The following is a 13,896-nucleotide window of genomic DNA, read 5'->3' on the forward strand; positions in this document are numbered from 1 at the left end:
CGATGCGACGTTTAAGAGTCAGTCAGTCGATGGAGAATTCTTTTTGATTTCTGAAGGAAGAGCGACGAAAGAGGAGTCGAGGACAGGTAAAGAGAAACAGACAGAAGAGCTGTGCTTTAACAGAAATTTATTGTTCCGATACATCACGAATGTAACCTGTGAAAAGAGGACAGCTTCCCAGGTGTTTCTGGCAAATCGAGAAGAAGCAAGTATTACGTACACGAGGATACAGATTACTTATTTTGCTCGTGTTACACTTTTAAATAGTGCTTCCATTTCTTTTGTTTCACCTTAGCAGCCGATCTGTATGCGAGCGTCGAGGTCGACGCGTACGTACTCTTTCTTGATGGGCTTTTATACACGAGATGAAGATGGAAGAAGTTGAAACGGTAGATCCCGATGGCTTTTAAGAAAAAGAGAGTCGTCCCCTCGAGAAATATGAAACGAGCCGTTGGATGAGACTGGCGGTTTCGACGAGATATTCCGCCGTGAGAGATGAGCGGTATTCCGGAGGTATTTTGTGAATATTCCTCCGGAAATTTTTCGTGTTCCGAAGATGCCCCGACAGTCACGGCGATACGCAGAAAATATGCCAATAACGTCGCAAGAATCGCTCGTGATATTTTGAGAATCCTGATTTCCCGAAAGATTTCGACAGCGCGTTCTCGAGAATTGTCGGAATATCTGCACAGATAGATCGTTTGGCGCATATGCACGCGAGTTTGGATAAATCTGACTTGCCCTTCCCGCGAATTGTAATTTTACACGAGAGAGTTTCACTCCTGCAAAATCCGTAATTGTACGTCCGCGCCGCGGAATATTCGCGGAACATATCGTCTCGCGTTTTATCGGGCTGTTGAAGCGATGTGCGGAAAATCCTCGTGTCCGCTTTCCGAAAATTCCCTGACGCTTCTAATTAGCACTGCGTAAATATTTATATTATATATATATATATATATATGTATGTATATAGTATATGTATGTATAATATATTACACATCGTATTACATCGCCGTGACGCGTTCCAACGCGTCACGGCGTTTTCCTCCCTCCATATAAATACTTAGCAATTATCTTACGCGATACCTAACGCCTAATCATTATCTCGTCTTTGCTGATGATTGGTGTTTGACAGTCGCGCGCGCCTGTGCCGCACGAGAACGCTCATTTCTTAGCGACGTACCGGTGATGTATCGAGTGCGAAAAGAAAGAAAGAAACGCAATCGCACTCTGTCATATACGAAACGATCCCTCGTCTAATTATCATGAGCCTAGCAACGCGACGATAACAACCCGATCGTAAATCTCCACATGACTGACCGCGAAATAATGTCTCTCTTACACGATAAATGAAGCTCGTAAATTCGTACCTGTGTGCGGGATGTAACAGCGATACGTACAAAAATCTCATCGCACGCACACCTCGACGGAAGCTCGAGGTCGTGGCCGGACTCAAACGCGGCATACGAATCAGTGGTTGTTCCTCCTCCGCTTCTGCCTCCTCCATCCCGCGAAGTTCTCGTGCGGCAATCGAGCGCAGCAAATTCACCTGGTGTACACGCGAGTGCAGGATGTTCCGCGTAAAGCTAACGGATTTGCACACCTTCGAACACGGAGAAAAAAAGGAAGGGTGCGCTTTTCTTTTTCTTAATTTTTTCTTTCACATGTGTTCGATCGTACGATATGCCGAGAAAAAAAAAGACACTCGCTGAAATGTCCTGTTATACATGTCAACAACACGACGCGTTACGTTGCTTTACGCGACGCAGCTTGCACGTAGCGTACTCGGGAAACGGACTATAAGTCAAGGAGAGTTTGTAAACGATTGTAATGACGGGACTCGATAAAGCCGCGCTGTCGTATGTGACGCTTTTCCTGGGAAAAGAGGATCATATATAATTATTTAACATCGTGTATAATGGTAATTTATAAATTTTACATAATTATATATGACACCCTCCCCTCCCATTCATATTTATAAATTCATATCCATATTTGTATGCATTTTGTCTCTGTACAATAGACACGTATATAATCATATATAATTATTTATGTCCACGTGGAAAAAAATATTCAAGGAAGAAAAGAAAAAGGGACAGAGTTTCGTTAATTGAATTTACTCGTCCCGTACCGGACTGATGTTACGTGATTTGTCGCTCGCGTTTGTCTTATCGTAAACTAATTTTATCCGTCAAATATAACGTGTCTTAAAATAATTATCGAAATTTTTGATTTCATGACATTTCGCTTTGGAGCTGAAACATCAAATATGGATGAGCGCCTATACAGCGCGGAATGTATTAAATTAAACGTTGACATCACAAGTCTATCACAAACAGAAACATTCACATCAGTTGTATTCGTACAATAGCATTTTTTTTGTTGTGGACATATTTAATTACATATTTATTTATATATGTCCATATAGAGCAGTCACTCTGACCGCATTCGCACATTCGTGCTATTTCGAATGAGGTGACTGATTTGATAATGTTTAAGCGGACTAAAAAAACGTTTTCTTAATCGTACGCGATTATTATCGAATCGAATTTTTCCAGTTGTGTTTAAAGAAAATCCAATCCTTCTCCGTTAAAACCGTCGCGATTGTGACTTATACCATTTTCGCAGAGCACGCTAAATATTTTCTCCTTCATTTATCTTATAAATTATCTTGGCTATTTCCGGTTATTCGATAACGGTAGTAATATGGTACAACGTCATCTTAAGATATACTGAAATATTATCCGAACTGTCTCCCTTCGTACGTTCGCTTGCTCTGTCTTCCACTCCGTTCATCGTACTATCGAAATAAATATAGCTATAGAATGGCTTAACAATGACAGAAAAGAAAGAAACGAAAACAAAACATTAAATAATATTGTCGGTATATGCTCTGAAAAAATCTCTCAACGAGGCTACACCGCGAATTACGAATTCAGCATATCTATCCTGAGCATACTTATCCTCCCCAGACTTGTTCGCAATTTATACAAATTCGGTGGATTTCACCAAAGTTCTTGCGCGTCTACGCTTCCCGAGTCTAATTTCTTGCGTGAAAAAATATTAATATGATATATTTAATTGCGAGTGAATGTATCGTCCACCTGAACGAAGGAAACGGTTTCAAGAAGAAGTCTGAGGAAGACAAGCCGGATTAAATAATCCGAAATAACAACGGAACGTACGAACCGATTATCTCTGGATCTAATAACGACGTCGGAATGTTTAATCACAGGAACGGCGATAAAAGGAACACGCTAAACCTTTCTCTTCCTCTTCTGCATATCCTCCCTTCGCACACCCCTCAACTTCCATGTCCGAGTTTACTCACGTATGTGCTATCTTTATACAACGCGAACATCAGCCAAGTCCCACCTCCGTCGCGAACGACCTCGAGAAGCTTATCAGCGCTCTTCGCACTCATGACACTCACCCTCGCATACGCAAAGCGGGCTCGAGTTGATATCTCGCTCTCTCCAGAGACAGGAAGAAACATATACACAAGTCGACGGACGCTTCGTGCGACTCGTCGGTTATAAAAAGGAGGAGGAAAGGTAACAGTTTCGCGGAAACTAAGGCTCTCGTGTTGATGGCGTCGGGAGCGGGAAAACACGCGCCAAGAATTCTCGCAAAATATCTTGAAATGAATTTTATGGATACATCCTCCTTTCATCTCAACGTATCTTACGAGAGACTTTTTAGCGCTTCCGCCGTCAATCCAGGAGCTTCCAGTCAAGCGATCTCATGAGGAACTGAGAGCTCGTTGTCGCGAGAAAAAACAACGTAGCGCTCCGGTGGAAGCATTTTTGAAGCTTGTCGAAGACGATGCGGATTACGACGCGATAAATCCTGAAGGTCTCGGATAGCCGCCGCCGGACGAGTCCAAGGAGCAGTCCTGCTATGGCGGGGATGAGTATCGATCGACTGTGCTCGTCGCGCGCGATGCGAGAGAGGAACAGGATGCTGCTACGCGAATCGTGCCGCTGCTCGTCGTCGACTCTGTCTCCTTTCCTCTCTTCTCCTCTCCAATCCCATGATCCCTTCGACCGCAAGAAAGGATGCGTTATTCACAGCCCGCTCTCTATTTGCTCTCTCGGAGTCTGTAACGCTTAAGTATGCTCGTCCACGAAAACGTCACGCGTCCTCGCACTACGCCCTACTGACAAGACAAGTGATATGTTAATGCGTTCTAAGTCTTGACCGAGCCTCGCTGCTATTGTCCGTTTTAAACCTCGTCGCTCGCGCGTATCCGGCCGTTTCTTCGCTAACGTTTTCGTCGATCTCGCGTATTATCTTCGGTATCCTCGGTATCATCGCGCCTTGATGTTGTTGTTCTCAGAAAAGGGAGAAAAGGTGAATCTTAATAGTCCAAATTTCGTATGAATACGTTGTAAAGAATGGCAAATACGAATTACCTTTTCGCGCACAGTAACATATGAGAAAAACTTAATAAGCAACTGACACGCTGCCACTGCCACTGTGACCTCCGTGGATCGTTCATCGAAGCTTGAGTAACCAAAGTCTCGGCGAATATTATATTTTCTAATACTATAATAATATATTTGTCTAGTTTTTGGTTCTCTATCGACTGCGACATTGAATTTGTTGAGTGCAATTACGCACTTTACGTGCGAATTGATGCGAGACGCGACGAAATCACAGGCTACCGATCGTCTTCAGCGATAGTTGATAGTACAGATGTCAACGGTAAAGAACGGTGATGAGAATACTTTCTTATTATGCTTGCTTTGGTTTCCGACGTCGAGTCTGCCATTCTCTCTTACGCTTTAGTCTGCCTCCGCGCAGAAGCCGCATATTTAACAGTTTCGCTCTGACACGTGGAATGCGGATTCTATCGTCGTTTATCGTACATACCGAGATACGCGCGAGCAAGTGTACACAGTGTGACGCACGCTTCGTGTTCATGTGCGCGCACGCTCGGTCAAACGCGATTAAGTACCGTCATTATTATTATTATCGTCATTATCGTCATCATCCCGCATTTCACGGCCGCGATCGCGCGCTAATACCGGTCCAGAAATCACAATTCATCGTAACGAAACCCACGGACGTGCTCATCGAATCGATCAGTCACACTCCAGGGTATACTAGAAAAATAAGCTCCGACCAGCCGCCTCGAGAGGAGGTCGTCCGAGTTACACGAAGCACGAGTGTGTACGACACACGACTCCGAAGAGTGATTCGAAGCCCCTGAAGCGCGTTATCTCGCATGATTAGTCTACGGAAAAGATTTCATCGCCGCACGTGTCCGAACAGACGTCATCTTCCTCCTTCGCTTCTCGCCCGCCATCAAGAATTCAGTCCTCAGTCGAACAAGTCGCCGTCTGTCTTACGGATCGCGCGGTAAATCCTCGGCAAATCCGCGAGCTGGAAGAGACTGAAAATCGGAAGAAGATCGGCTGATCCGCTAATCTCGGATGAACGAGTTACGCCATTAACCACTTTGGTATAATATCTCTCTTCCCGGGTCTCTCCGTATGTTCCATTGTACGAACGGAAACGAACCGCGGCTGGGATCGCGGTGGAATTTAAGATGGCGATGGATTATCCCAGCTGACTCATCGTTATTAACCGGTTACCGTTATATGATCTCTCGACTCTTTACAGTCCGGTTGTTCTTTTCCTCTTTCTTTCTCTCATTCTCTTCCCTTCTTATTCGGCGTCCGCTAACGAGGTTCTACTGTTCGCGATGATCGCTTGTTGGCGAACAGGACACATAAAGCCACGAAAGCGGAAGCTCCCCGAAGTCTCTCTTCTGTTATAGTCGATAGAGCGGCGACAGGTTGCGAATGTGATATCGTGGCTCGGCTCTAAGAAAGGACGCTGGAAGCCTCTTCTCGGGTTTCCTACTGCTCCTTACGCTCTCTCATCGCGTCTCCTCCTTGATCTCTCTCTATCTCTCGCACTCTTTTTCGCATAGCACGCACATACACATGCACACGCACGCACGCACGCACGCACGCACGCATTCTCTCTCTCTTTCTCTCCCTTTCTTTTTTCCTTCCTCTCCTTTGGCACGTCAGCTCGTATGCTACTCTCTACTCGCTCTCTACTCTATCGTTGCGATAAAAAAATATGAGGAATAAAAATATATCACGTAACAACGTCCCCTAACCCCATCGTTTCTCATCGCGGTAAGGGACAACGCGCGCGAGACCCTCACGCAGCGGCGAGATGTCAAGAGAACGACTCCTCTCCCTCTCTCCCTCTCTCTCTCTCTCTCTCTCTCTCTCTCTCTCTCTCTCTCTCTCCTCTTTCCGCAGCATCGGCTCTCTTTCCCTCCTTCCTCCCCCCCAAAACTGACACGCACCGAACTTGCATAGACGTTGCTCTTCAACACACACGTCTGCTTGTTTAATCTCCGGGAATCTTTTATTCTCGGCCTTGTCTCTCGACCAGCGACGCAATACGCAAACGATATACTTAAACTAAGCTTCTACTCTATCGGCTTTTTATTGACTTTTTGTCCGTTGCCGATCGAAAAAAAGGAATATCGAGAAAGCAATCGGCTTCCGACGACACGTTTGCAAGAGATTGGCGCGAAATAATTCGGCGGATTTTTTTTCTTTCACATCTCGAACGCGGAGAGACGTCGCGTTGGTATGTGTGTTATGTGTGTGTGTGTGTGTGTTCTCGATGATCCTTAATTGCCGGTCACGTCCGCTCGAAATTTCACGGGATCCCGCGAGGCTCGTCTCTCTCCGCATCTCCGGATCTTATTCTCACATGAGTCCTCTAATCTTCGCGGCAGGTCATTACATTTCGCACAGTACAATTATCCACCAAGTAATTGCGATATCTTCGTGGTATTTGCATGGCGTCAGTTGGGGATCGAAGTGTCGGGGATCGCCGTCACGCCGTCACGTTCGGAAGCTCGTCGCGTCTCCGACGTCATTAAAATTAACAGCAAGATCCACTCCACAGTTCCTCGAAGCGTTCCCGCAGGAAATGCATGGAGCTCGCATTTTCCTTGCGATCAGTTTTGCGCGATTTTCGATGTTCCAGCGTAGGTCTCGTTTCGATTTTGACGAATGGCAAACCCTAGGGAATGCTCCTTGACGAGCGCGAACGATCGCGAGCTCCTCTGCCAAACGTGATTTTGGCGCAGGAGCCTTTAGCCGAGCCAAGGTAGCCATCAGCTGGGTTGCGGCGGCGTCAGCCTCACTAGCAGCCACGTGTACAGTCTCGGCTTCCGTTTGTCGATCAGCTCGTACTGTAGATTGGCCAGTCCGTCGGTGGAGAACCTCTTCCTGCCTGTCTTCAGGAACTCATACCTGCCGTCAAAGATCGGATATTTCTTATTACAATCGACTCTTGATTATATAATTACCTTACGAAGCTATTTTAACGAGATAAAGTGAAAAAACGTGATAAGAAATTGTTGAAATAAGACCAACCAATACAAAGTAACAAGCAGGATTAGGAAATGAGAAATGAGACGAAGAGAGAAACAGGCAGGATTAGAAAGTATCAAAAAGAGAAAGATTAAGACGAAGTAAGGCAAGACTAGAAATTACTGTAAGAAAGAAAACCCCAAAATTGATATTCTGAGTAAGAAATGTCCACGCTGAACTCACCTTTTCGGATTCGCCTTCTCTTTTTTGTGTAAGAGCATCTTATAGCGCGCGACGTTCGCCGGATAACGCGAGATGTGCAGGCCGTGGGCTTTGATACGATTCGCCATATCGTCGTCTTCGCCGCCCCAGCCCCAAAAAACGTTACTGAAGCCGTTCACCAGCTGGAAGTGTTCGCGCGACATCGCGGACACGCCGCCGAAGAGATCAGCGTAGGGTAACCTGAGGAGGATTTGGCAATTTGACATTCCTATCGAGAAGAGATCCGCGACCGTCCGCGGTTCGCTTCTTCGCGAACGAACGATACAACGAAATCGGACTCTGATCGTTTTTACCTGTACTTGAATTTGTCCACCGCGACCGACATGTGCCTGGGCTGCTCGGGACAAGTGTACAGATTTCTATCGTCCTCTGGAAGTAGGTCAACATCGTGAAAGATGAAACAATCGAAGGTCCGCTCCTTCAGTGCCTCCACGTAGCCGACGTTCATGAGCATCGCTCGATTGAAGGGTCCGGAACCTGAGGAACAAACGGCGAATATGTGAATTTTTCTATTACGTGCCGGCGGCGGCTCCACTGCGGGAATGGCGATATCGAGAAGATATTGCTTTTCAGGCAGAACATTTCATTATTGATCGTTTGAGAGAGATATCCACGATAAATAAATATCTCACTGGCGCAGATACAGCGCGCGTAAACATCAACATTCTCTGAAATTCTCGGCGATTAAAAATAGGGACCGCAAACAGCGAGCGAGACCAGCGTGAATTTCGACGAAGGTACGAAGCGCTTTTAAAACAAACTGCATCAGATCGAAGCAGCAGGGACGGGAGCGCTTTCGCGAATTAGTCTTGTAAATTTTTCAAATACCTCGTCGTTAATCAAGTTTCTCGATATAAGACTTCAGCTATCTCTCTCTCTCTCTCTCTCTCTCTCTCTCTCTCTCTCTCTCTCGCGCGCGCGCGCGCGTACTGATTAGTGTCGTGGTTGGCTCTCCGAGAGCCGTTGAACTTGCTACTTCGCAGCAACAACTCTCTCGCGACGCTCTCGCGACGAAAATGATCTCCCTTCTCCCTCTCTTTTTTCTTTTCTCTTTTCCATTCTATTTCTTTCTCTCTCTCTCTCTCTCTCTCTCTCTCTCTCTCTCTCTCTCTCTCTCTCTTTCTCTCTCTCTCTCTCTCTCTCTGTTTCTCTCTTCCTCTCTGTCTTTCCGGGCAAAATTGCTACAACTAACTCATTGAAAATTACGATCCCCGAAAACCGACGACAGGCCTCGGTGAGGTCTTCCGGAGAGAACGAGAGAATGCGACGTAAAGCGTTCGCTCTACAAATTGCTCGGGTTTGACAAGCGGCCGCCACTGCCTCGGGGATTGATGAAAAAGGGGTTGCAGCGAGACTGATCCCGGGGATGTTTGCCAAGTCGCTCTGTGCAATTAAAAGTTTCGCGTCTTATCCTGTCGGGATGAGCCTTCGCGGTTGTTAGCGAGCGTTCTGACAAAAGTGGGTCATACCAGTAGGCAACTTTGAGTGGATTTTCTTCGCATTTCCCTGTAGCTCTTTATCATTCTCATTCTCTAGAGCTACGATTCATAATCAATTATAAAAATGAGGAAGGAAAGAACACTCCAGGATGCTCTGCAGGCTCGTCTCTCGACATAATTAATTAATCCTGTATCTTCATTAGAGATAATACTCTTTGATATATTCGAAATTCTGAATAATTCGATTTCGAGCTTCAAATTTTTGAAAACGTTTGAATATTCATATTTCGCAATCTCGAGTTGGAAGAACCGAAATTTCAAATATAATTTAGCCGTAATTCTTTCTAAATTTTTATAGACACTCCTATGCCGATTAGAAAAAATCACATTGAGAAAATTACATATTTGTTTACTTATTTATTATTGAATAATATTTCGATATAATTCATGCGTTGGCATTTGCCTCGCACAGTTTACACGATTCCACCGAAACAGCAATTGTGATTTGAGGGGAGAAAATATATTTTCAACACAATCGACAAGTCGCAAGACGAATTTGAATCAAGATGGGATTTGAGAGAACAACTTCTAAGCACGAGTGAGCGACACGTTCGCGGGGTATTTTTGCTCCACGTCCGTTTCGCGAAAACAGTCTCAAATCTTACCGCGACTGCAATTTCCCCAGCGACAACGCATAATAATGCGCGGCGAGTGGAAGGATATAACCCGATTTATGTCGCGTAAGCCGCTGGTAGCGGCTATCACGTCAGAGTAAATTAGCTCATCCCGCAACTTCGTCGACACTAATGTTGCGAGATTATAGGACGAGTTAATGTCTTCGTGCGCACGACGGACCTGCCTCCGTCTCGCATCTGCCGCGAATGCGTTTCACGGAATACGTTATACGGAATATTTAATATCAAACTACTCCAAGGGAGTGAGACTGAGAAGCGGAGACGCGCGAGGTAGTCAAGAAACACCCCGGCGTCGCGCGATTTCTCGGGCACTCCTTCCCCGCTGCCGCTGACGAACGTCGCGCGATGGAAGAGCAGGAAGAAAACGAGCGCGGAAAACGCGGCTATAAAAGGATCCCGACGTCACATCGCCGTCGCCGTCGCTGCCGTTGTCGTAGTTCGCTTATCTGAGAATGATTACGAGGCTGCCGGGACCGGCGCTGGCAGCTCGGGGTGGTATCCTCAAAGGACGAAGACGAGAGGCAAAGGGTAACGCTCTCAAAGCTGTCGCCTCGCGCATCCCGCCCCCCCCCCCGTCGATTATTATTGGCTGAATAGACTTTGCGCTCGATCGAACCTCTCTTACCCGCCACCCGGTGGTCGGCCGACATCGACGAGCGTATACGCAGCGCGCCGCGCGCCTCTCCAAAGAAAGTCCCCGGGAGAGGCTAAGGACCTCTCTTTCTTTTTTACTATGCTCATCTCTGTATCTCCCTTCGCGAGAGAGTTCGTCAAACCCCGCGCGCGCACCAGCAAAATATAAAACCCTCTTGTTTTTCCCTCCCGGCCGGTGCTCTTTCCTTCCCTCAGCCTCCCCTCGCCTTCCTCGCTCGTCGCTACCGGTCGGTCTTAGGCGAAAAGTGTCTCGGTGGAAGTTTATTTCAGGTATTTGAAATATTTCGTTGTTGCACGTGCGGAGGAAGAACAGCGAGGAGGAAAAAGAGACGCGATAAAGAAGAGAGAGGGTGATAGCGACGAGGGAACGGCGGCGGCCGAGTACAGGTGAGGGGGAGTGCTACATAGTGGGTGGTATACGGTAAACAATTTCGCGAGATGGAGGAATGGAGGGATGACGGAAAGCGGGGGAAGTGCGCAAGCGTGAGGGCGGATTGACCTAAAAAAAAATTGTAAATGTCAGGCGATCTCTAATGGCGTCTCTCATTGCGGAAAGCAGGGCTCGCCCTTCCCCTTTATCCTCTCTATCCCCTCAGTCTTTCTTTCTTTCTCCGTTTGTCCGGTAGTAACATGCCACATATTAGCGCACTCGCTTTGTGAATTTTGAATTTTTTTAATGTTTGAATATGAGGAATGTGTGAGGAACAAATGAAACGGTATAACACGGATAAAAATACTCAATTCATTTTTAAATATACCTTCATTCTTGTTTTTTTTAACACATTGTTTTTTAGCACAATATATTTTAATATACGACATATAAAATCCGCTTTACAACGTAACATAGAGAAATTGCCGTAGAATTTAAAAAAATTCTTCGGGTTTTATAAAAAATGTTGGATGACACCGTTACAACATTTCTGAAGCGCGAAATATCAACCGACTAAGAAGCATAATAATTATTTTGCAACTATTAATTATTTTATAAATATTACTTTATAAATTTTATAAATATTTTTCGTGGATTTTCGGAGGATCAGTCTGCTTGTGTTTCCTGGAGGTTTTGTATCAGTATAGTATTAGAACAATTTTCCAAGAAAACATGGATATAACCGAGACTTGGGCGATGGAAATAAAAATAGAACTATATACATCAAACGCGATTGAAAGCAAAAAAGCGTGACCATAGACCGGCCGCTAATGGATAAATAATAACGAAACGGTATACACGCTATGTTCGATCAACACTATTCTCACAACTCGTTATCTAGTCGCCGTCTGCTTTTCAGATAATGGACTGATTCCGTGTCCGCAAAATGACTTATCTCCCAAGCCGGAAAAATTATCGACGATTCGACGAAGCTCTCTGCGAGTAGTCGAGAAAAATACGCGAAGTCGTATTTTTCTCCTTCAACGAGACTACGTGCTGCTCCTCGCATCTCCTCTTCGGCGGAAAGAAAAAGCGATCGCAGTGTCGTGTGCATTCCTCTCTTTATCGGCCGGATGACAACATTTTCCAGGAAAACAACGTTACTATCGTCTCCGTTCCCACCGTCGCGTCGTGTCGCCGACGCCCGGCACTTGACAATTATCGCGACGAAGGGTAGGATTTCCTTGGAGTATCGATGAGCGTGAAATCCCCGTCGCCGGGGATAATTGTACAGTCACGGTAATAAGAGTGGCGGCGGCCGTCGTCGCCGCGTGCGCGATTGCAGCACCGGTGCTTCCGACAGCTCTACACAGCCGAGCGATATTATTAATGGGCGGATTCCCTCTGTATCGCGGGAGAACCGCCCGGAGCTGCGGCAGTCGCACGACAGGTGCAACTAATTATGCTTGTCCGCGCGAGGTGTGCGCCTTCCTCGTCCAGCGGAAACTGGCGGACGTTTATAAAGCGCGAGTCCGCCGTCACGCGTTTCGGATCTCTTCGTCTCGCGAAACTCCACTGTTTGCAATAATGGACGAGAGAGAGAGAGAGAGAGAGAGAGAGGAGATGGAGGAGAGAGATACGATTCTCACAGAGTGAACGCTATTTTGGCTACGTGTCATTTCTTAAGCCTGTCTGTGTAGAGATCTCTCGTATTCATTCAAAATCTATTTATCCGAGTCCCGTCTCGTCTATCCCGATCTGCCTCCGTTCGGTGATCACCTCCGCTAACTCGCCCCGGCGCTCGCTCCATTTTCGCGAGATTAAATCGCCGATAAGGGACACATCAGTGTCCCTTATCTTGCGCGATCGATGCGTCAATCCGATCGATACGGGGTGCCTGAGCAACAGATGTCTGAGGAGCGTTATCTGCGCGTGTTACACGTGCGCCTGTTGGATCGTTTTTTCGATCGACGATATCTCGCGACGGCGACCATCGATTAAATGAGAAAGCGCTGTCGAGGGAAGGGAAATACATGGTATTGAGAAAACACACAAAGATTAACGCTTCCGCGAAAGAGTCCCCTGCCCTCGTGGCTCGTCGCCGCCCTCAGCGCGACATCGACGTCATCATCCGCAGCGATACGCTCGCGCGTCGTATCGAGAGATTGATTTCGCGCGGCGGAGGAAAGCGCGGCATGAATCTAATTTCCCGAGTCCGCAGTCGCGCGGTCCGATTTGCGCCCGGGACGAAGTCGCGACTTTGTCGGATCCTCTTCTGGCCGCCGTAGTCTCTCAGCGAGTCCTCCGGTAAATATTCAGCACGGCACTAATTATGCAAAACCGAAGTATTCGGTGGCTGACTCTGCTTTAATCCCGACCGTGAGGAGGAGGAAGCGCTCCCCCCGCTGGAGAGGGAGAAGGACGATGACGAAGGAGGAGCAGGAGCGCGAGGAGGAGAGACCGAGAGAGCTCGGGATTTGAATTTCAAAACTGTGGCGAAGCGCGAGCGTGTCCGAGTCATTTGGGACAATTAAAATCGCGTTAATTCGCGAGTCCGTCGTCGCGTCGTCGATACACCCCCGAGATTCGCGGGGGTAGTTTCCGCGAGCTGCGACGCGCTGCGCGTCTGTCTACACGTGTCTCTCTCATTACAAGGATAAGAATAACAACGAGAGAACAATCCTTAGAATATAAACATTGTTCTTCAGAATAAATAAGTTGACAGGAAGACCCTACAGTGTATATATGACAAAGCTAATAAAAGGTAAATTATATCGTAGACGCGCACAGGCAGAGAACAAAGAGAGAGAGAGAGAGAGAGAGAGAGAGAGAGAGAGAGGATATATTCAACAGCTGAGAATCACGGCCAGATACGCAGGAACGCCTATGTAACAATGTGTCGAACACTCGCCAAAGTTCGCTGATCACCTTCTTTTTGCAGATAACAACGCAACGGTACCAGCTACGTTTCGCATACCGTTACCGACCGATTATTTTGCCTCCTTTTCTGTGCCGGCTTTTTTGCCTTTCACCTTTCAGATAATCGTCCGTGTCTGTGTGAAATGATTCATCTCTTTAGCCGACGAAATCGCCGGCGATCC

General features: G+C 46.7%; 1 protein-coding gene across 2 annotated transcripts in view; it reads right to left on the reverse strand.

The window, feature by feature from the left end:
* Positions 1 to 110: 110 nt before the first annotated feature.
* Positions 111 to 13,896, reverse strand: part of LOC105187333 (beta-1,4-N-acetylgalactosaminyltransferase bre-4) — a 115,457-nt gene continuing 101,671 nt past the window's right edge. For both annotated transcript variants that reach the window (XM_025300258.1, XM_011148473.3), the window contains exons 6-8: positions 7,931 to 8,114; positions 7,599 to 7,817; positions 111 to 7,295 (exon numbers count right to left, since the gene is read on the reverse strand). In XM_025300258.1, coding sequence (XP_025156043.1) covers positions 7,157 to 7,295; positions 7,599 to 7,817; positions 7,931 to 8,114 — 542 coding nt within the window. In that variant the 3' untranslated portion in view covers positions 111 to 7,156. The remainder of the gene's footprint in view (positions 7,296 to 7,598; positions 7,818 to 7,930; positions 8,115 to 13,896) is intronic.

Source organism: Harpegnathos saltator, unplaced genomic scaffold (assembly GCF_003227715.2).
Source record: "Harpegnathos saltator strain DR-91 unplaced genomic scaffold, Hsal_v8.6 scaffold343, whole genome shotgun sequence".
NCBI lineage: Eukaryota > Metazoa > Arthropoda > Insecta > Hymenoptera > Formicidae > Harpegnathos > Harpegnathos saltator.